The sequence below is a fragment of the Pholcus phalangioides genome, unplaced genomic scaffold, assembly GCF_987345545.1.
Source record: "Pholcus phalangioides strain wild (caught in Gottingen) unplaced genomic scaffold, Ppha-v1.0 ptg000007l_1, whole genome shotgun sequence".
In the NCBI taxonomy this organism is placed as follows: domain Eukaryota; kingdom Metazoa; phylum Arthropoda; class Arachnida; order Araneae; family Pholcidae; genus Pholcus; species Pholcus phalangioides.
In genome coordinates this window covers 60987017-61010313 of record NW_028301600.1, presented here as the reverse complement: position 1 = coordinate 61010313, position 23297 = coordinate 60987017, and the positions used below count along the sequence as shown (strand labels likewise).

At 35.5% G+C, this 23297-nt stretch overlaps 1 protein-coding gene across 2 annotated transcripts in view; it reads right to left on the bottom strand.

Moving 5' to 3' along the window:
* Positions 1-231: 231 nt before the first annotated feature.
* LOC149085583 (fibroblast growth factor receptor-like 1) overlaps positions 232-23297 on the bottom strand; it is a 49024-nt gene continuing 25958 nt past the window's right edge. For both annotated transcript variants that reach the window (XM_089233712.1, XM_089233713.1), the window contains exons 3-8: positions 19993-20277; positions 18094-18198; positions 17746-18018; positions 16910-17037; positions 3582-3819; positions 232-580 (exon numbers count right to left, since the gene is read on the bottom strand). In XM_089233712.1, coding sequence (XP_089089838.1) covers positions 270-580; positions 3582-3819; positions 16910-17037; positions 17746-18018; positions 18094-18198; positions 19993-20277 — 1340 coding nt within the window. In that variant the 3' untranslated portion in view covers positions 232-269. The remainder of the gene's footprint in view (positions 581-3581; positions 3820-16909; positions 17038-17745; positions 18019-18093; positions 18199-19992; positions 20278-23297) is intronic.

The following is a 23297-nucleotide window of genomic DNA, read 5'->3' as shown; positions in this document are numbered from 1 at the left end:
TTTAATTATATTTCTACTAGAGCATACTTTTTCACTATGTTAAAAGTATGAGGCCCCTTAAAACAGTCATATTCTATACTAAAGGAATATATTTTTAAGATTATTTTTAGTTTGTTGTAGATTTTAGATTAGCCATGTTCAGCCCAGCAGATTTAAAAAACCAATTGTTTCATCATATAACCAAATAATAAACAGCATTAGAACTCATGGAAACAGCACCTTTTTTTGCCATGTCGATATAATTTGAATATTCAGTTTAATATGTTATATTATCGTAATCTGTTCATATGGCACTCTGGTACATACATAGTTATCTGATGCTGACTATTCTGGCCCCGCATGTGACGAGGAGGTTCGTATGTCACACTTCCACATGATCGGGATGATCTTGGGCGATGATCATACTTGGTCACCATTGGCACTGCTGTCGTACTGCCACTGGATGTGCTTGTACGTGTCTGGCGATTGCGGCAATACATCAAACAAACTACGATTCCAGCTATGACAGCTACACCGACAACAATGACGGCAACAACAATAGGAAAAGGCAACGTGTCACTTCCAGTTGATATCACAGGTTCTGAAAATGAAAGGTAAAAACAGTGAAATTATTCAATTGTGCGGTCCCAATTTATTTTTTATTGTACTTATTTATTTTTTGTTGATTGAAGAAAATTGATTGTTTGCAAAAACAAAAAAAAACAAAAAAAAAAACACATACACCACAGAGAAGAATGGAAAAATCACCTCGGCTTTCTGTTAGAAAGCTCAACAAGAAATGTTTCTAAAGAAATTTTAATAAACACGGCAAAATTCAACCCAAACAATTTTATTTTTCATGGTTTCTCCGATCTCCCATTGAAAAGTCTCCCCACTAAGAGCAACAGGCCTACAACGGTACAATAATTCAATCATTACACCTCATCCATAGTTTGAAAAGTTTATTGCAGATGGCAGCACTATAACAAGCATTGCACAGAAACAAACATCACTTTAGGTTCTCAACACATACACGCGCATTTTCCAGCATGGCCCAGGTCTTCTTCGACAATCTTCTAAAATCTCTTCATTAGGATGGCAGCAGTGAAATATCGGATACAACACTATATACGCACTCAGACTATTGTGTACGCACCCTCACAATTCCTGCACAACTCGGTCGTAAATTTTCCATGGCGATAGACCGGAGTTCTGCTCGGTTTGAAAGAAAGAAAGTCGCAATAGCACCCAATTTCTGGGTGCGAATGCGAACCAATATTCTCGGTTAAAATCCTCGCCTCAGACAGCAACATGCCTACAACAGTATTATTACTCAATCATTACACTTCACTCATAGTTTTAAATATAGATGTCAGAGAGAGAGAGAGAGAGAGATAGCATCATTATAACAAACATTTCGCAGAAAAAAAATTAGGTTCACAACACATACATGTACAGCTTTGAGACTGTCCCATATCTTCTCCGAAAACATGCTTATATCTCTTCGTTGAGACAGGGCGGCGGGCCATGATCTGGTTAAAAGGTGTCACAATAGCAGGAGACCTGAATAATATTTTATTCTCTCTTTCTCAGCAATAAACACACTTAGATCATATATACTCATCCTGTTTGGCCTGCAACCTCATACCTAATTTTGTAAAAAATTAACTAAACGACACATTTACAGAGCACTAGTGCCCTCTGCTACATGCATAGAGCACGAAAGTGGCCTTTGGTACATGTATAGAGCGCAAAAGTTCCACATCACACAAGTGACCCCCATGACATATTTACAGATTACTAAGGGGGTCCCGTGTTACAGTTCCACATCACTCAAATTACTCGTGACACGGTTCTAGATCACTCAAGTGGCCCACAGCACATTTCCACATGACTTAAGTGGCGCGCGGCATATTTAAAGATTACCTGAATGACCCGCGACACATTTACATATCGCTAAAGTGGCCCGCATTCTCCTAAAGGTTGAGCACCCTGGCTTTAAATGCATCATTACTTTCCTTTTATCAATACAACATCCTTGATTGATATCCCATCATGAACGAAATGAATAGTAAATTTGAACGTTGATTGTTCGTTAATAATCGTGTCATTTCTAACCGATATTGTTATTAGTTTTCGTAGAAAATGTTTCTTTTGAAATGAAACAACAAAAAAAAAAGATAGAAAAATTTAATTTACCTAAATACGTAAATTAATTTATTCATTCACTTTTCATCGTGCATGAAATGTCTTTCATGCATGATGAAGAAAGAATTTTAATTAGAAAAATTCTCGACTTCTTAAGAAGTATCCATTGGAAAGAGAGCCTACAATTTTGATTATTTAAAAAAATTGAATAACAAAATCGAAAATAATGATTGGTTACAAAGTAAATACGAGGAACGATGTATATTGTGAATAAATTGAATATTTTTACTGAAAAGATCCCAAGTAAAAAAATGTTAGTGGAGATTCATGATTGCTATCATGAACAACAATTACAAAAGCCAGTCTAATTAAATGAATTGAAGACAAGCTCTAAGACGGGCTTCGACAGCTATCGAAACAATAAATTTATCTTTACATTGAAAGTTTTATAAATGAGACAGACGCATTTCTCGAGGCAAAGTAAACAAGACGTTGTAAGATTGAGGAGGAACGGTGGACGTTCGATCAACCGAGAGATTTTCGAACTAATATTCGAAGCAATTTTCTTTCATCTTATGAGATAAGGTTTTGGGAAGGAAAAGAAAAAGAGGGTTTCGAAGAGTTCCAGGATAGAAATATATGAATGGTGGAAGAATTTTCTTAACTTTCAATAAATGAAAAGAAATATCGAGCAGAGCGAGTTGCAATTCATCGGAGCTATTGGTGGCCTTGCCGTATTGATTGGAATACACGAATAGTTCTACGATTTCTTTAAAAAAAAAGAAACAAAAGAAAAACACCGCGTTTCATATGTGCACATCGAGATGTTCAAACAATTTCTTGAAAAGAAGAAATAATAATAAAAGGAACAATCTCTGGATGTAAACCACGTACGAATACTTGGAACAAGGTTCCGTTTATTTCTCTTTCATGCAGTTTATTCACAGAAATCATGTTATCTGAACAATTTTGAGCAACATATTGATCGAATAAATTGATCAAATAAGAAATGTTGTTGGGCTTACAAAAAAGAACGCATCCTGAACAAAAGGACAAGAAACTTTATATAGAACGTTTCCAAGAATCCGGATGCTGTCTAAATTGAATGACGGCACAGAAATTTCTTAAAACAGATCGTACTGAAGATAAGGCAGAGAGAAAACATCTTCGTCTTGCTCATCAATTTAGTATATTCGAGAGTACATTTCATTTTATGAAATTAAATTGTAATTTTGCGAATAAATTGAATCAAGTGAATTACGATGACTCCCGGAAACCATCCAAAACATTACGACTCGAGAATTCAATGCATTACTGGATAAATTTAATAATTTATACGGGTGTTGTATTTTTCAGCATGTTCCTGCGTCGATCAAGTTTGCTTCAGCATAAGCATTCTATATTTTCACAGGTACAGGCTGTTCAAATTCAGTGAAACGGGTATGTATACTTACTTGGCAAAACGTTTAGATAAGCACTTCGGTAGCTGTAACCATTTGTGTTGGCTCCCAGACAGATATATTTTCCAGAATCTTTGAGAGTGGGTACACGAATGACCATCTTGTTCAAATAGGAACCATCTGGCCTACTCATGACATCGGAAGTTTTTATTACCCGAAAGTACTCATCTCCTACTTGGATGAAATCCCGAAAGTCTTCATTGATCTCGTCTTTACCAACTTTTTTCAGCCACTAACAAAAAGAAAACATTAGAAAAAAACCATTAAATTACAAACTGGACATTAATCCATATTGAATATGTGATAGAATTGCAAGAAACTTGCACGAAAACAGTTTTATTCTAAGAAGAATGTAATGAATGTAAACGCGAGAACGTAATAAATCTACGTTCATCTTATATCGTTTTTGTTCATCTGACCAATTATTTGTATTTATTGCAATACGATTAACCATTTACTATGTGAAAATGCTATGGAAAGCAACAAGAAAAATAAATTATGAATGAGAATTAAGACTACAATTAACTTAGTTCTTAAATTTTACCCTTTCTAAGACCATGGGAAGTAGCCTATAGTTACAACCAAATTCATCAATTTTTAAATGTCCATGGTAAGCTATTTTACCACCTCTCATTAGAGCATTAGAGCTACTACGTATTAATAACTTCAGAAATAGGAGCAAAGAAAAATAGTTAATCTAAATAATTATAAAAATAGTTAATTAATTAATCAATTTTTCAAAATTAATTTTATCTAATACACTAAATTAATTAATTTTCTTAAATCAATCTCAATCCCAAAAATATTTTAATATACCATTACCGATATAAAAATGGCCCTTCAAAAGGTTAACGAACTTTAATTTTTAAAAAATATCAGTGACTTCTTATTTGACCTTCAAAAACGCCCCTGGCAGACTCATTCTTGGTTTTTATTTAAAAAAAAGAAAAAAAGGAGAAATCAGCCCCTAACTCGCACTTTATTTTGAAAATTTAAATTATGTACATTTGAATAATTTTATGAGGATGGAAAAATAATTCGGAAAACTTCTCCATGCCTTAATTACTCTGAACGTGCAGCAGAAACATAGCATAAGATGCGTAATACGACATTGTGTGAATGCAATTTGAGGTTGGAATGCGTGACCCCCCGAGAGACTGCGCTTTCATGTTCTAAGTTATTTGGAAAAATAAAATAAGTATAACTTTTGAATACACCCATTTGTATCGAAGTGTAAGTTTCACTGTCAGCCTGTCCAGATCACGCGTTCCCGAGGATTAAAATTTTGAATGATATTAATTAAATATAACAATGAAATATGCAGGTAGTTGCACTTAATAAAGGATGCACTCAATAAAATAATTAGTTCAGAATCACTCTGTAGTGGGTGCTTCTACTTCAGAAAACAAAAATACGCCGAAAACGAAAATATAATTGAAAAACACACACACACACACACTTCACATACCAGTGTCAGACGTAAAATTTGTGTCATTTGGGAACGATGAGTTGTAAGCTCAACAGGCGGAATGGGATCAATTGCGCATTTTAGTTCAATTAATGCTGCAATTCTTCCATGATGCAACACGTTCACAACAAAAAATAAGATCCATTAAAGTGTAGCTAATTTGGGGCCAAGGAGTGAGAAATACGCTAATAAAAATGACTTTATTATTGGCGAATTGTTGAATTGTCGAGCATGAAGAGATCCACTATTCTGCATATAAGAGGTGTAATCGAGAAACATTGTCTTTTACAGCTGAAGAACCAGTCAGTTTTGGACCATGTCACGAAACTTAGCCGTAGTCACAGAACATTTCTGAGGACCATTAGCAGTAATGTTTCAAAAAAAGAATAATAAAATTTTAGAACGAAGGTATGGATGTGTGTCAAGTTACACCATGATCACACACGAACAGGCCTGTACGAGGTGAGCCGTTATTATTATTTTTTAAATCGAAAATTCTTTGGCATCTTTCAATCCTTTCCACGGAAATCACCGAACCCCATGTAAAATGTAATTTCTTTTGTAAGAAATTCGGCTTTCTTCCAACTTTCAGCTGGTGCAAAGTAAGAGATATGGGAAAAAGTTTTTCATTCAGAAATGAAGTTTAAAAAATATTTCGGCTTGTTAATGCTAGAATAGGAGACTTTTAAGAATATGAGATATCTCATTAATGTGCTTAGAGGGTAATTGAAACAATACGTGAGCAAATTTTGATATCGATCCGTTACAGCTGCAGTGTGCATTGATAGGCCAACTTTTTATTATTTTATGTCCATTCTTATAAATTTTATATGTACTTTATGTCCATTGTTTATAAGGGGCAAATTAGTGCATGTAAATACACTTCTTGTACTTTAGCAGCAACAATGGATTGCTGGAAAGACGGAAAACACTGGTTATATTATTTTTACCATTGTTCTTCAATTACATTAACTTTTATTCCTTTGCAGCGTTTATATGAGGAATAAACGTATCACATATTTGAAGCTGAATGAATGTATTCGGTGAGCCGGAGCAAGCATTAATTGTGGTGCGACCTCTTCTCTTCCTGATCAGAACATGGCCCGCCGCTCTTTCTCACCAAAGAGATATAAGTAGGTAGAAAAATAGTTCGGCCAAAGTTTAAGTAATCTTAACGCTTTCCGCGACATGGTATAAATCACTAAACCCTCTGTGAAATGCAGTGAAACTTCGATATAACGATATTCTGCTGACCAAGGAAAAAAATATCGTTGTAAAGGTATTACCGTCGTATCAATAGGCAGCATTATTATCACGTGCTGTCAAATTTAAGCTGGGTGCGCGCCGTAGCCCAGGTCGATAAGATACTAGCCTAAAGTACCAAAGGATGTGTAGAGGTGTCACGAGTTCGATACCCGGTTAGTCCTTGTCAGAAAACTTTCCTGACACAGGGGTACAACAAAAATGGCGGCATGACCGCAGAAAAAATTGCTACCGCAGGGAGTTCCCCATTGAGGGGTTAGCGCACCAACCGCTCGATCAGTATAAAAAACAAACCTGACGTTCCGAATCGGCAATAAATTGTAGGTCTCGGTCTAATCAAGCCTTGGGTGCAGAAAATGGCAGTGGTGCGACAAAAATGATCAAATTTATGCTACTATTGGGATATTTTCTAAATCGGGTTTGTTAGTACCACTAGAAAATGTGTTTTTATACATTTATTCGCCGCAAAAAGTTCACTGACTAATAAAAATCAGTCAGATGCATTGCCCCTGTAATGTTGTTTATTGTATTGCACCTTTGTGTCATGCACAGAAAGTATTGATAGCAATAACTTCCTTAGCGCTTTCGGTGATCCTGTGGTACAAATTACCGATGTTATTAGACGTCGTCAGAAGAACGAAAATAAGTGACGAAGTTAAAATAAAATTCAAAACGAATTTGAGCAAAATATAAAAAAATATCGTGCAGCGGTTTTTGAAAAATCTCTTTAAAATATCGTTATAGAGGGATTTATGATAGTAGAGGATATCGTTGTATTGAGAGGAGTTTAACATTCGACTATACGCAATCCCAAACAAGATTTGAAAAAATATCGTTGTAGAGGGATTTATCGTTATATCGAGTATCGTTGTAGCGAGGTTTCATTGTATCATCTTTTTTTTTTAATAAAGTAGACTTTCTCCCAATTTTCAGCAGGTGCAAAGTAAGCAATAGTACTCAAACTGTGCGTCGTAGCTCCTAGGGGCGTCGCGGTGAGCTTTTGATATTGAGATGTGCCTGCTTAATGCTTTAAAATAGCATTCTTTGTTAAAGTGTTTTGAGCAGCCACGGATGAACGTTGACTGAAACAAGAGAACCGCGGGTGTCAGAAGTTTGAGAATTACTGGGGTAAAGGGAAAAGAGTTCCATTGTGAGATCAGCTTTACAAAATATCTGGGCTAATTATTGCTTAAATAAGAGGCTTCAAAGCAGGCGCGATTTTTCGTTAATACCACTGAGAGGGCGGCCGATGAATCGCATCCACTTCCAAGTCCGCTGTCCGGCTGTCCAGAACTAGCTGATGCACACTGGTTCCGACCCATTAAAGGAAGACGTATGACATAGGTGTTCGTTTATAACCGTAAACTGTACAAGTGTAGCATTTCATTATTTCACATGCTTTTCTCTAATTCTGTAATTGCGTACTAATTAAATAAAAGTGTGAATGTTAAATAAGGCTCAAAATAATGTGTGTAAGTTAAATATTACAGAGAAAAGATAATGTTTATCTTATTTTCTTCAAAAAAGTGCTTCAAAAAATGCCGAATTCCACGTTAAATTTAGCGATGGAAAGAACTGATTCTTTTAGTATAAAGAAAAACGGTGGAAAAGGAATAGTGTGGTGTGCGTGTGTGTTTACAGCTTAAAAATGAAATTCCTTTGACGCTACAAAAAGACAACAAACAAAAAGCTCCCCGAAAAAATGAAAAAGAAGGTGAGTTTGTGAATGTCAAAAGAAGTACTTGAATATGTCATGTCGAAAAATATGGATCAAAACAAAAGGAAAAACGGAAAAATTGTCTTTAAAAATAAACGACGTGAACGCGGTCGAAAAGTTTTACTTCTCTAGACAATTCCTGCAAGAAATGGAGAAAATCCTACAAAGACATGTGCAATCTAGATCAGTGTATACAATACTGAGAGGAAAAAGGAAGAAAAATTTAGTCCGAGGCAAATAAACATTCGAAAAGAAAAGGATTTTAGTTCTAGAATAAATAGAAAATGTTATATAGAAAAATGTAATATCAAAGACATTTCACAAAATGAAAAATATCAAAATTGGATGTTTCTAAAATATAGATTGGCATTTTTTAAAATTCCTCTTTTTTAAAATATCCAGAAGAACAAATAAAATTGCTTAGTGCGTCAATTTTGCACATGAAGCGTATCCAATTTTTCTGCGACTAGATTCGAATTTATTCTTTCCATATAATGTTAGAATCACAATGACGTTTGTAAACGAAACCTTCAGTTTTGATTTTCTAGTGCAAAATCTTACTGGCAGAATAAATTTCAGTAGTCGTAAAATATTTACTGATGCAGTATAACAGGAGTTCTTGACCTTTATCATCCATGATTCGAAATCCACCTCAAGATCAGCTTCGCGACCCATTGGACTGTTTGCTATTCGAAATTAGTGAAACCAGTGACGCAATAAGTGTATTTATAACAGGACTGTTAGTGGATTTGTACCACTCATCTAGGAAGCCCTTGTGGCCTAAGTTTGGGTCGTGGCCCATAGTTAAGAGCCCCTTCAGTACAGCTTGAACCTCCGTTGTCAATTAAAGAAAAGTGTATTCTGTGCAGATGGATGTGTGACAGACTAGAGAAATGGTTTTAAGTACTCCCCAAGTACTCTAAATAGAAGTTAATTTATCTATTCACGAATAAAAATACATAATTTGAAAAATTGCTGTTGTTCACTTTGGCAGAACTTCTGTTTCCAAGACTTCACTTTGTACTATCATTATTTCAATTATTTATTGAACAAATGAAGAAGCAAACGAAGAGAAGCTGTCATGTACGTAAGCTAAGAGTCTGAAACTATCACTAATTGGCAAAAAATAAAAAACGAATCCAAGGTCTATGACCGAAAATTACGAAAATGTAACTACCTTCAACATCAGAAAAAGTATTTTCAATACTAGAAGTATTTTTTATAAGAAAACAAACTAAGAAAACGTGAAGGCCACGATCAAACTCTTCTTTCTCCTAATTAGAATTTAAATTTAATGATCTCGCGAATGCTTTTAAAATATTAATTTTTTTCCACTGAACTAAATCAATTATTTTCGATATCAAATTTAGAATAAAAATAATTAGCGATTCAAATTTCGTATTTTTAATTTCTTGAAGGAAACTTTTCCGAAACGTTAAATTTCATCTCTCAAATTACATTTTTCAAAATTCTTTCCGCCATCAACAGAAAATTGATACGTACTTTTTTGTTTTATTTATTTATTATTTTGTATTTAATATTATACTATATTTTTCATGTTTCTTAAACTTAAAACCAAAAAGTAAATACTATATAAATGACTTACGACTGATTTTGACGCGATTTTAAAAAACGACAACTAAAGTCCTTTTTTTTTCAAAAAAGATTACTCTCATTGGATTTTCTTGTAACAAATTTAAAAAAATCTCATCTCTCCGTATATATCTGTAATGTCACGAAAGCACCATTCAGTAGAAGAAAATAATTTTTTTTTCAATGTAAACGTATAGATAGATACAAAAGATATATGAAAAAGCTATTAAAAAACCAGAGAAAATTAAAACCAATTAAACTCCAAAGACAATCATATAAGCTCCATAAAGGTATTCGTATACTGTAGAATCACTTTTTTGTAAAAGAGTTTCACCTGCAAGTGACTTTTTCGAAAACTCATATTCATTAGCAAAGAAATGACAATTTATGCGGTTCTTCTGAAGATTCCCTTTAAATGGAAGTACAATCGAACTGATCAAAAGAAGTAGTACTGTGGTTGTGGAAAGAATCATGTGCGCTAACTTTTCAAGAAGATACTCCCACTAAAAGTTGTGAATTATGCAACTATTTTTTTTCTTCAATTTCATTCTAATTCTTTCAGTGAGGCCGCGATTACACTGTAAAAGTTTTTTAAAAGTGCTTTCATAAAACTTGAAAAATACAACCAACAAGCTGATCGATTACATTCGAGCAAATGAAACCGATCATTTTATTGGTTGTATTTTTCAAGTTTTATAAACACACTTTTACAAAACTTTTATACACTGTAAAAGTTTGATAAAAGATATTTGACAAAACTTGAAAAAAATTAACCTATAAAATAAGCCTATTGGTTACATTCGCTCCAATATGACTGATGCGCTTATTGGTTGCATTTTTCAAGTTTTATAAAAGAACTTTCGAAAACTTTTATAGCGTAATGCCGGCCTTATATTTTATTGGAGCTAAAATATTATAGCTATCTAATGAATAGGCTGTAGACTAAATGGAACAGATGAATTTAAGCTGAGTAGTGTCAGCATGATTAAGCTGAGTAGTGTCAGCATGATTAAGCTGAGTAGTGTCAGCATGATTAAGCTGAGTAGTGTCAGCATGATTAAGCTGAGTAGTGTCAGTTTAATTATACTTACACTACTCCGACCTATATAGAACCCGTTGTGGTGGGCGTATTTCATTGAAACTTGGTATATATGTTATCTGACCCATGGAAAATAGATAACTTTGATAAATGCGCCACTTTTCACCTGGTGGTTATTTTCATTGAAAATTTTTTTCGAATGGTTCATATATTCTATATACCAAGTTTCATCAAAATACCTCCATCAGAATGGGTGCTACACACGTCCGAGTAGTGCCAGTTTATTTATTAACCACCCTGTAATTCAGGTTTTAATTTAAGGTATAAATTAAAAATAATAATCTAATCCGCATGAAATAAGTACATACGTTTAAATCTTTCTCATACTTGAGATGTTCGTTTGTAGCACAAATTTTGACGTGTTTTTTGTTAGGGCCAAAATCAATTAAAATTTTTAACTTACTGATCAAAAAATTTTAATAGACTTTCAATCGAATATTTTCAAATGCTTAACTATATAACTATTAATGCTTAACTATATAACTATTAATGCTATTAACTTTATAATTATTAATGCTATTAACTTTATAACAAACTTATCTGGAGTTGGTTACCGATTTTGGGGAGCGAATGAGAGCCCATCTCCACGTTCAAAAGTCTCGCCACAGAGAGCAACAGGCCTAAAACGATACAATTATTCAATCATTACACTTCACTCAAAGTTAGTAAAATTGGAGGCACATGGCGGCACTACACGTAACAAGCATTGCACAGAAACAAACTTTACATAGGTTCACAAATCATACATGCACGTACCAACATGGACCAGTTCGGTAGAAGTTCCGCAGAGAAATATGAACGAGGTGCATGTATGGGTTAGTAGTAGTATAATAAACACATCAGGTAACTTTTTCTTCATTACTTCCATAAAAATGCTATAAAACTACATTTTATCCATTTCACTTACCCATGAGAAGTAATGCTGGAGATTTTCTTGTCAGCTCCTGGAATTTCTTCACTACGCCTTGTCGTTTTTTTTAGAAAATCATTCATTTTGGATTAGACACTGATTTCGAAACTATTTTTCGATCTTCATACCGTTAATTTTTTTACCGCAAGGACTTCAAGAACTGTGGGTGTTTTATCGTCGTAGTCAGGGCTGAACTCCCTGAGTTTAATTTAAAAAGGACATCAACAGCAAAAAAAAAATCTGCCTTCTCATTCGTGCGTACCACGTCTGAAAAGGTTATATAAAAGTACAGCTTCAAAAGAGAAATACGAAACAAATTCATGGCAGAGAACGAAGTAAAAGTACAAGAGTCGCGTGGTATAGGCAAGTAATGTCAAAGCAAAGCTCTTAGAGACACCCGCTACAAGAGTTATGGCTGAAGTCTACGGGAAATCGATCAAAAATTACTGAAAAGCTTTCCATTCCTAATGCGATAAGAAAGAAACCAACAAGTTACCACTGAAAGTTATCTCTTACTTAATTAATATCACAAATTGAACGGAAAAGAGGCTTTTTTTACAAATGGCATGGTAATTAACTTTTAAAAATAGTTCTAATAAAAAAGATTATTCAAGAACAATGCCCATTTTGACATTTTGAAACTGAAATCATCAGTTTCCGTTGAATCGATTACGCGAAAAATTTCATCAAAATATTGATTCACATATTTTTAAAGATGGTCTCTTGCCAAAAATATTATGTATAGGAACATAATTTGTAAGAAATCAAATGTGGTTGTTTTTTTTAAACAAATTAAGTTTATTCACACTTTTAATAAAAATTTTAATCAGATAGCTCCAGTTGATTGACTCAACTAAAATTTTTCACTGCGATCAACAATTCATCCATTAACCGACAAAATCAAAAAGACCAGCCCTAATACAAATATAAATAATAATAAGACCACAACACGCAAAATGTCCAATGAAGTGTCTGAAAAAAAAGGCCCATAAAAATAATGGATGTCAAATATAACCCAAAATAAGAGCAATTATCATGAAAAAACTAATACTGTGAAACGTCGATATAACGATAGTCTACAGATAAAAAAAAAATCGTTGTAGAGGGGTTATCAATATATTGAGAGGTAGCATTACCATCAATCGCTGCCAAATGTGTGCTCTTTTTAGCATCTCTTCGGAATTGGCGTTGTTATTCCCATGATAAAAAGCATTTGCATGTATTAATTTGCAGCAATAAATTCTAACTGATCAGTCGATGAATAAAATTCAGTTTTTTGTTTCAACCTGTCGTTGTTTGTAGTTTCCCGCACAACTTTGTTGTGTACTACACAGAAGTCCTTCACGGCAACTTCATTAATAGTTTCGGAGAGTAGATAGTGCAACACAGCGGAAACTAGATCATTTGATCATTTTTGTCTCACCACGGTCATTTTCTGCACACCAGGGCTAATTAGACCGGGGCCTACAATTTATTGCCGATTCCGAACAACAGGCTCGTTTTTTATACTCATCGAGAGGTTGGTGCGCTAACTCCTCGATGGGGGACTCCCTGCGGTAGCAATTTTCTGCGGTCATGTCGCCATTTTTGTTGTACCCCTGTGTCAGGAAAGTTTTCTGACAAGGACGAACCGGGCATCGAACTCGCGACACCTCTAAACATCCTTTGGTACTTTAGGCGAGTATCTTATCGACCTGGGCTACCGCGCTCGCGGCAACTGGATCAGCTGAGGTAAGCACGCATTTTGCCCCCCCCCCCCTCTCTAATGTTGAAGGAGAGGTCAAAGAGTGAAGTTTGCGCCCCCGTCTGGTCTGGGGCACTGGACCCACGTGCTCTTCCCCCCCCCACGAATTGTGACCCTGGTTCAACATCACGTGATTAAACACCCTCAAAAGACAGAAACTGATGAGAAATTTAAGAATATATTAAAGATGATTTTGAGAGCGAATTATTAAAAATAGAGTTGTAGCAGCTTCTAAATCTCTTCAAAAAATAGCGTTATATATAGAGAGATTCATCGCAAACGTAGTTAACCTATAGAAATTTAAGTAATTCCAAACAAGATACCGTAAACTGGGGTAACTTTAGGACAAGAATTGCACATTTTTGAAAATGGTATCTGTACCGTACTGTGAGTGTTGACATAATTTCTGGGGAAAAATTTTGCTACAACCCTCAACTTGTGCGCTTACCCCATGCCCGATTATTTAAATTTATTTATAAAATAAATAGGGAAAAAACACACACACATAGTTCTGTGGCCCTAAAGTTACCCCGGTTTACGGTATGAAAAAATATTGTTGTAGTTATTTATCGTTATATCGTATATTTCTTTCATTATTTAATCACGTAATATTGGCGTTGCTTGTAAGGATTCTTCGCACGTATAATCGTAACATTTCATAGCTGTCACAGTTTCACAGTTGTCATCTACCGTAGAGTGGAGTCTCGATAATTCGAGGTGAATGGAACCGAGACACCTCGGATTATCCGAAAAGTAATAGAAAACGACTTTCTGGGGGGGTTGTCCTACTCCTACATGTTTTGTCTTTAATTCAACGGCTTTATTCTTCACTAACTGCCAAGACTCATAGACTGTGGTTAAAGGAGGTTGATAGTGTAGCTCCAGATCCGAGAAAGCCCGACATCAGTTTTTTTGCACTACAAATTTTACTATAAAGGACCTGCGGACCCTTATATATATATTGGGATCAGAGACGTAAGCGTGAGAGGGCAAGAGACTTATCTTCCACCCCGTCCCGACGATCAAAATTTATCTTTCATGCAAATAAAATTAAAAAAAATTAAAACATCGGAAGAAAATACCTTCATATGTTATTATAATCAATTTCTGTTCATTTTAATGCTAAAGCCGGGTTTTCCTAGGAGCAGGTTTCCTGTGCCGCGCGCAACGTGATTCGCCCAGCGCGACACGCCGTTTACTCACCAGTAAAAAAAGCAGCATGACTGTTTTCCTACAGAGCGCAATACGCCTGACGACAGCGCTTTGCGTCGGGCGTGATTAGCCGACTGCTTCTGGAGGAGTCAAATGCGTCGTGCGCCGCGGTTTTGCCGATATTCTCTTCACTCTCGTGTGTGTTTTTTTTCCTTCCCTTCAAACCGGAGCATGCAGACGACAGAGTAGCTGATGCCAAAGCCATATACTTTATATAGCCGCCCTAATCTGATGCGCTTCGCTAGGAAAACACAAACGCGTAGCGTGATTATGTAACGTGTTTCTGTCGGCGCGAAATAGTCTAATTCGGTTCACGCTGCGCAACAAACCTATTCCTAGGAAAACCCGGCTTAAGAACTCGAAATTTCTCTTTAAGAAATTCCTTGCACCGACCGCCCTAAGTCTTTTGTGCCCCCTCCAAAAGTCAATCCTGCGCACACCTCTGATTGGATTGCCCTTCGAGAGTATACACAGGGAATCTGAACACCACCTGAAGACACTGCCGTAGTGAACTTTGCTATGCAAGCACGGCGATTATTTTTCACATAAATATAGAACACACTACATTTTTAGCTTGTGTTTTAAGTTTATGTATTAATTACTAGTTTAAGTAAAGCATTAAAAGAGTGGTATAGATTGCCGTTTCTAGTTGCTGCAAAGTACTCCCAGAACAACCGTGAACCCCGCTCTGACCCCCCTAGGGGATATAAGCTGGTTCGTCTCAGGAGACTCGAGCCACGGTGGAAACGGTGCGAAGTACCGAGTATTGAGCTCTCGTCTTCTCCATCATGGTTTCTGTAAATTCCAGGTATGTTGATTAGTCAATGGCAAGATGCTTGCTCTCCTCCCGTCCCATTCGAAGAGCATGTGTATCCGCATTATGTACGGGAGTCAAGCAAATCCCTCAAGGATAACGCTTGTGACGCGCTGAGTGGACGCAAAACAGTTTGGTCGACCCCTTCCCCCCTGTATAAGTGAGACAGGACGTGGGGAGGCGGTCTGAGAGGTCTACTAGAGAGGTAGGTCTATAGAGGACTTATCAATGGGGGGGGGGGGGAGATATCGTTTCAGATGCCCATAAACTAGGAAAAGGGTTTTCCTTGTTTTTGGCATTCCCAGTAAAGATGAAATTAAAAATATTTAATTTCATCGAAGTTTCGAGACAGGAATTATTGAGAACCTACTCTGTATATCTCATTAATAAAAATTAGGGCTTGTCCAATTTATCGATAAATCGCAGTTAAAAGTTTTAGTTAAGTTAATCGACTCAATCAATCCGATAAAAATTCGATCAAAGTATTCAGAAAAAGTTTGTAATTTGGCGTGATTTATTTGACGAAACCAATTTTTGATGTTTAAATTATGTTCTTATACATAACATTTTTCCCACACATACTTACACTCATACACTTTTTTTCACCTCACATCAAACTCTAATTTCCCTTAGCTAAAATTCAGAATTTCCAATTGGAAATCCCACCTCGTACGGAGCGAACAAGAGCGCATTTATAAGAAGCCCGTTACGCCTACAAAGTCCCATTTCAGTCAGTGAGCCAGACATAACACTTTAGATGAGTAACCATGTTTAAAATATATGAATATATGAATATATATTAATCATATTTTTTGTCATTGGGGAACACATGTCGATTTAATAAAAATTGGTGATAAAGAAATTTCAGTTTCAAACTGAGTTTGATGAGCGTTTCAGAAAAGACCAAAATTTATTTTCTCCACCGTGAAAACAAGTTTTCGTGTATTCTGTATATATTTTTGACATCCATATTTTTGCAGACATTTTTTTTTTTCAGCCACTTCGTTGGGCAGTTTGCCTATTGCGGACTTTGTATTTGGAAAGCGCATCACACCTCCTATCCCAAAAATTACTATCCGACAAGAATATCCAGGAAAACAAGCAACAGTATGAAGATTGGAAGTAGTTTCGAAATCAGTGATTAACCTAAAATAATTGATTTAAATGACAAGATCCAAGTGAAGAAACTCCAAGATTTGACAAATGACGTTCAGCATCTTAAATTCGTTCATGCTTTGGCACACACTAGATTCCTTAATTTATCCTTATATTTGTTTAAAATTAACGAATAGCTGTATGAAATGAATAAAAAATATTTTTATAGCATCAGTTAATATTATATAGTTACGAAAAATATTCGATTAAAATTGGATTAATTGGTCGATTAATCGACTAAAATTTTTTGATTAAGCAGTTAAAAATTTTAATCGATTCCCATCCCTAATAAAAATCTATACACGAAGCGCGCTTTATTTCTGTGTACGAGAGATGGCGCCACTTACCTCAATGTGAGCGGGACTTTCGCTTCTAACCAAACATTGCAAAGTAGCTGTCTGGCCTTCCTCTACGGTTGTATTTGACGGATGAGTTCCGGTCATTTCTGGCCTACCACGAGTTAAATCTGGAGAAACTACAAAAAAAGAGATACATGTTTTTTTGTTTTTTTTGGAATTTCAATATTTATTTGAAGAGTGCAAATTATTTCTAGCATTTGCATTTACTCATCACCATCTTAAAAGAAACATAATTCAACGCTAAAGACGTGCTGAAATAGTCATTCTATTCCGAAACTACTAGATACAGTGAAACTTCGATATAACGATATTCTGCGGAGCAAGGAAAGATATCGTTGTAAAGGGATTATCGTCATATCGAGAGGTAACATTATCATTACGTGTCATCAAATTCGCGCTGCTGTTGGCATCTTTTCTAAATTGTCGTCGTTGAAATACTACCAAAAAATGCGCTTCTGAGTACTTATTCGCCGGAAACAATTTTAATTGATTAGTTGATAAAAAAAAAAAACTAAGTAAGGTGTGTATTGGCCTTGTAAAGAGGTTTATAGCAATGCACTTTGGTGTATCACATGAAAAATAGCGATACCGAAAACTTCTTACCAACACTTTTGGCGGTCAGGCTGCGCCAAATACCGATATTATCAGACGTCCTCGGAAGAACTAAGATATCGTTATATCGAGAAGAGTTTAACGTTAGACTAGAGGTGATTCCAAACAAGGTTTGATAAAATATCGTTGTAGAGGGATTTATCGTTATATCGAGTATCGTTGTGGCGAGGTTTCACTGTAGGTGAAAATAGATAAAATTTGTCTGAACTTACTGGCGACTTCAATGATGAAAGAATGACTAGTTGTCCCCAGTATATTACTAGCTTCACAAGTGTAATTTCCAGAATGATAGAGCTGAAGATTCTGTACTCGCAACGACCAGCGTCCTTTTTTAGAATTCTGAGGAAGCTCACCACCGTCTTTTGTCCAAATTACTTTTGGATTAGGATGACCTACAGCTACGCAGTGAAGCTCCATTGTGGAACCGGGATATTTATGAATACTTGACTTATTTCGATCCGTCACGTATAGTAAGCTTGGCTTCACTAGAAAAAAAATAAAATTGTTAATTTTCGAAGTAATTTTCGATTTTCATTTCGAAGCAATTTTCGATTGCTTACCTGGCTGGCCTAATTTATGAGTTGAGAAATCTTCTTTCTCATCAGAGAAAGGTTCTTCGTCTGTTGAGTAAGACGAGTCTTCGTATTCATAGTCAAGGACATCATCTGGTGAGAGAAAAGACGATTTTATTCAGTTTAATAACTCTATTCGGATATAATAAAATTACCAACCACAATCAATTTCATTCAGTAAATTGTCCTGTATTCTTGTCTCGAGGTTGGGAACCACACCAGGCATTCAAATTACAAACCATACCCATTGCTTGTTTCTCGCATAGGCAAACGAGACACGTGATCGGGACCCAAAAATTGGCTGTCTTTTATGTTTTAGTACTTTATTTCCCGTTTCTTTAGAATATTACCCAAACGGAGAATTTGTTTTAATAATAATTACGCATAATTGTTACATAACAATACTCTACTATTGCCTTAAAGAACGCTATATAAAAGGGGGAGGGACAAAAATTCATGTATGCCCAGGGTCCAAGCTTATGGGGACTCTGACCATACCAGAATTTTTGTGCCTAGTCTGAGGTTTCTCATGTAGGAATTCAAGCTATGCAAATTCTCACTGTCAAACAAACCATACGGTTACACTAATTGCCAAACTTCTACCTCTGAATTGATATAGGTGTACCGTTTATGCTCACGTACGAGCCGAAAAGGTTGTTGATTGAAATTGGTAGATACAATACACTCCACAATGCATAATAAAAAATTAATTAAATCCTCTCAGAACTCACACTCAACGCTGGAAATGATTTAATGAAAAGGGACAACTGCGTTATAAGTTTTTCTTTTTTCCTCTCTAAACGAGTTGATATATGATATTCGTTCGATGTTTAGAAAGTATTAACTTGAAAATACTCACGTGGATCTAGTTAGTTGGTGAATTATAGTCACAGAGATCATGACAAGATCTATTTTGAAGGGAGAGGGATGGATATGAGAAAAAACCGTACACACACAGAGAGTCGGTTTCATTGATTGATATCACAGTTCGAAGGTCATTTTCCATGAAGTTCCCTCACGATTAGACCTCGCGGTCGCGGTAATTCACCAAAACCTTAATGAGGGGAAATGTTTCAGTGAAAACAGTCGTGAGAGAAAAATGATCGTCAAACGAACCTTCCTTCTTCATTTTCCAACATGGAGGGGAAAATAATGAAGATACAATTTTCTCGTGAAGTTTCGTAATGATTTTTGTTTCCATTTTGAACTATTCAGATGTACAGGTTGCGTGGGCAAGTCCCTTTATCCTGGAATAACTCGTGAATCGTTGATCCCAGAATGATACTTCCAGCTGGAAAGAGCATTCAAATGATATATAAACCTCAGATACGTCATTCATATTGCAAGTTATTGTATAGTTATTAAAATAAAAAAATTAACTTTTTCATTTAATTATTCGTTCTGAGAAACCTAATCAGAAAGTTGTCGCCCTGTCTTTCCTGAGCCCAACAATAAAATTTAATGTTTTTGAGTGCAATATTAGCGGAGATATTTGAATTCGAAAATCGATGAAAATGAATTCAAGAACAGCATATGAAGCGTATAATGAGCTTTTCGCTAGTTTGTGTGGTTCCTGAATTCACTTTCCAGCGATTTTTTCATTCAAATATCTAAGCGAATGTTGCACTTAAAAGCATGGTCTTTTTTCTCAGGAGAGACAGTGCAACAACTTTCTCGAATTTGGTTTTTTTTGGACAGGGTGACCAAATAAAAGGGTTTTTTAAATAACTATACAACCCATTGCAATATGAATGACGTACTTGAGGTCTACAGGTCTATACGTTACTTGAATATTTTTTTCGAATTCAAAATATTTTTCTAAAATCAACGGTTCACGAGTTATTCCAGGATAAAGGGGCTTTACTATTAATAAAGTGAATGCTTTACCTAAAACGATGAGTGTGACATTGAATTCCACACTTCCAAAGCCATTTACAGCTCGGCAAGTGTAAATACCAGTGTCAGAAGGTACAAGCTCCTTGATACGAAGGGAACCATTTCCCGTCACTCGAAGCCTGTTTCCACCAAAAGGCAACAGAGATTCGGCGTCCTTGTACCACTCGAACATCATCTGACTTTTATCGCCGTAAACGGGGCAAATGAGACTTACTGTTGTTCTGGGTTTGACAATTTTCTCTGACTCTCCTGTATCCGCAGATAATTGTGGAGGACCTGAAATAAGAAAACTGATAAGCCATTTTTTTCATAGACTGGCAATCTAATTTCGCATAAATTATACAAATAAATATGGTGATCCTGGCAATTCCAATATTACGTCAATAATCAGCGGTAGCGGCGATTTCATTAGTAATACAGACTGTCCCAAATTTTTTGCTAAGTGAATATCTCTACAACCATTGACTAATAAAGGGAAGTATGTAAGACATACTTCCAATTAAAATTTTTTTTTTCAAATGATGTGTGGTTAATTGAAATGCCCTAAATTTTTTGAGAGGTAAAAACACTTAAAAATACAAAAAAAAAAATCCATTTTTTATGGAGACCCTGTGTCCTGAAACTTCCACTTGGTGAAATGTAAACTCTGCTTACAGGCCCCGCACTCACGGTAAATTATTGGAGGCTTTCACCTGTTCTTAAATTATTTCTTACACTAATTCTGAATTCTAATGGAATTCTGGAATTTTTTTATGAGGTTAATTCTGAATTAATTTTCAATTCTGGCATTTTTATGTACCGATAATTCTGAATTTTCATCTTCTGGAATTATTTCTTTCGTTAATTTCAAATTTTCATCAACAGGCCCTGGAATTATGTCTTTCATTAATTCTGAATTTTCATTGGCACTGGAAATATTTCTTTCACTTATTTTTAATCATTCAATTTTAAAATTTCCAGGTTTTGGGAATTGATTCTCTCATTATTTTAAAATTACCCTTTCAATGCTGAATTTTCATTAATTTTTTGTGTTAACCTACATTTAATTGTTTTAAAAAAATTATATGGATATTTTTCAGAATTTTTTCCTGTATATGCTCAAATAATGGATGTCAATTCCCCTCCACCTAAAATATCTAACTTTAGAGCAGGGAGGAGGGGGGGGGGTCCTGAATATTTTTGGTGCTGAGACGCACCTGAATCGCGTCTGGTAAAAGCGGCCCTGCTCACTATAGGTTGATTATGAAGAGCTATTTTCTTCATTATGAAGAGATATAGTGCTAAGAGTTATTTAATTATTTTCATAATCCAAGGCGGAAAAAAAGCCAATGACCAACAGAAGCCCCTCTTCCACAATCTCCAATTTGATCTACTAGATTCTTTTCCAATTATTTTACATTTTTAGTACCAAGATTAAAAGGTAAATGATAATCTGCAACCATTCAAAAGATATGAACTAGATTATCCAATGGAATTCAGCATCACATGTCATCTGAACTTGGTCTAATGTTTTTCAAATTCGAGAAGTTCGTTCCCTACTCAGAGTAAATTTCGTACTTCAAACTGACTGAAGGATAAAAAATTACAGGTCAAAATCTTTCCAAAAGCGTTGATCAAAATATTAACACTCGCCAAAGCTCCAAAAAAGGTATCTACATGTAGATTCCGTTAAGACAAATTTAATGATACCCCACAGTATATATATACGGGGTGATTATAAAAAAACTATCCCGACATATGGGCCCCTAACTATCATACCATTCACAGAAACTGAATGAAATTTTGGCATAAGGTATTTTGAGGTATGCGCTCAAGAATGATATGGAAAACAACAGTGTCACTCTAACAGTTACGGTTACAGTGAGAAAATTTGGAAAATATCAAATGGCAACACCAAGTTTTTTGTATTGGAATGCGATCTCCATACTGAAAAACACTAAATAGCGTTGGAATGGCACCTGTAGCACGAAAATCCCCGGAGCTAGGCAAGGAAAAAGTAAAAAGGACTTTGCCGTTCACCAGAGCATTAATGGTCGTTTCATTCGTCACACCGTTTCTTCGGCTGAGATCCCAGCCTGATTAGTCCTCCACAAGGTCATGTGGAAAATTTGTGAAACACAATAAAATGCTTTATTTTATGCTGCTTCTCTGTCCTTATTGGTTGTCCTCACTTTTAGCCTATCTCACACTGGTGATTTTCATGCTACAGTTGCCGTTCGAACGCTATTTAGGGTTTTTCACAATGGAGATCACATTCCAATACAAAAAACTTGGTGTTGCCATTTGATATTTTCGAAATTTTCTCACTGTAACCGTAACTGTTAGTGACACTGTTGTTTTCCATATCATTCTTGAGCGCATGCATCAAAATACCTTATGCCAAAATTTCATTCAGTTTCTGTGAATGGTATGATAGTTAGGGGCCCATATGTCGGGATAGTTTTTTTAAATCACCCTGTATATAAATACTTTTCTAAACTATCTAAAGTGCAAGATGCAGATAGAAGCAATGGTACCCCTAAGGATAGATGCACGCTCCAGGGATTGAAATTCTTAAATTGGTTCCATTTATAATCTGAACTTTTTCTTTTGTTTGAAGGGGGTATTTTCTGTAATTTTCTTTGTAATCCAGAACCTGATTCGAGAAATACACCAGAATCAAAGTACGCGTATTTGTTGTTTTTATCATCAATTCAGATTTCAAAAATGTGTTCAGCGTCTCGATATACGAAGACCATCTATTTCTTGGAGCTGGTATACGCTATATTACTGCAGTATTTAACAAAATACCGTAAAAACCTTGGTTATAACGGCAAAAATTCCAGGTTTTTTGAATGCCGTTACATCCAAGTTTGACTGAAATTTCACAAATAAATATGCGCGTATAAACAGTTCTGTATTTTGACTTTCTCAGTCAAAATAATGCTGTTAGCGGTAATGTCAACTTTGAAATGAATCGGATTATAAAATGTTCGTCAAGGGACAGACATCAAGCGCCACAAGGTGAAAGACAAGAATCACGTGGTTCAGAAAGAGAGATGGTAAAAGTAAATCAATTTCACAACTCATTTGAAACTTGTCAAACTTTCCAAAATGACTGCAGATATTGAAATGGTGCGAGACAGGTTTTTCATAATCTACGAAATGAGTTTTTGATGAACGTGAGAATCGAAACACGCAAAAAGAGATATTAGAAAATCAATAAATTTTTTGCTGTATAAAACTATGAGGAAAAAAAAATCATCCGGTTACAATGTAAAATACCATCAGCATTATAAGGTTAAGAAAAATAGTGC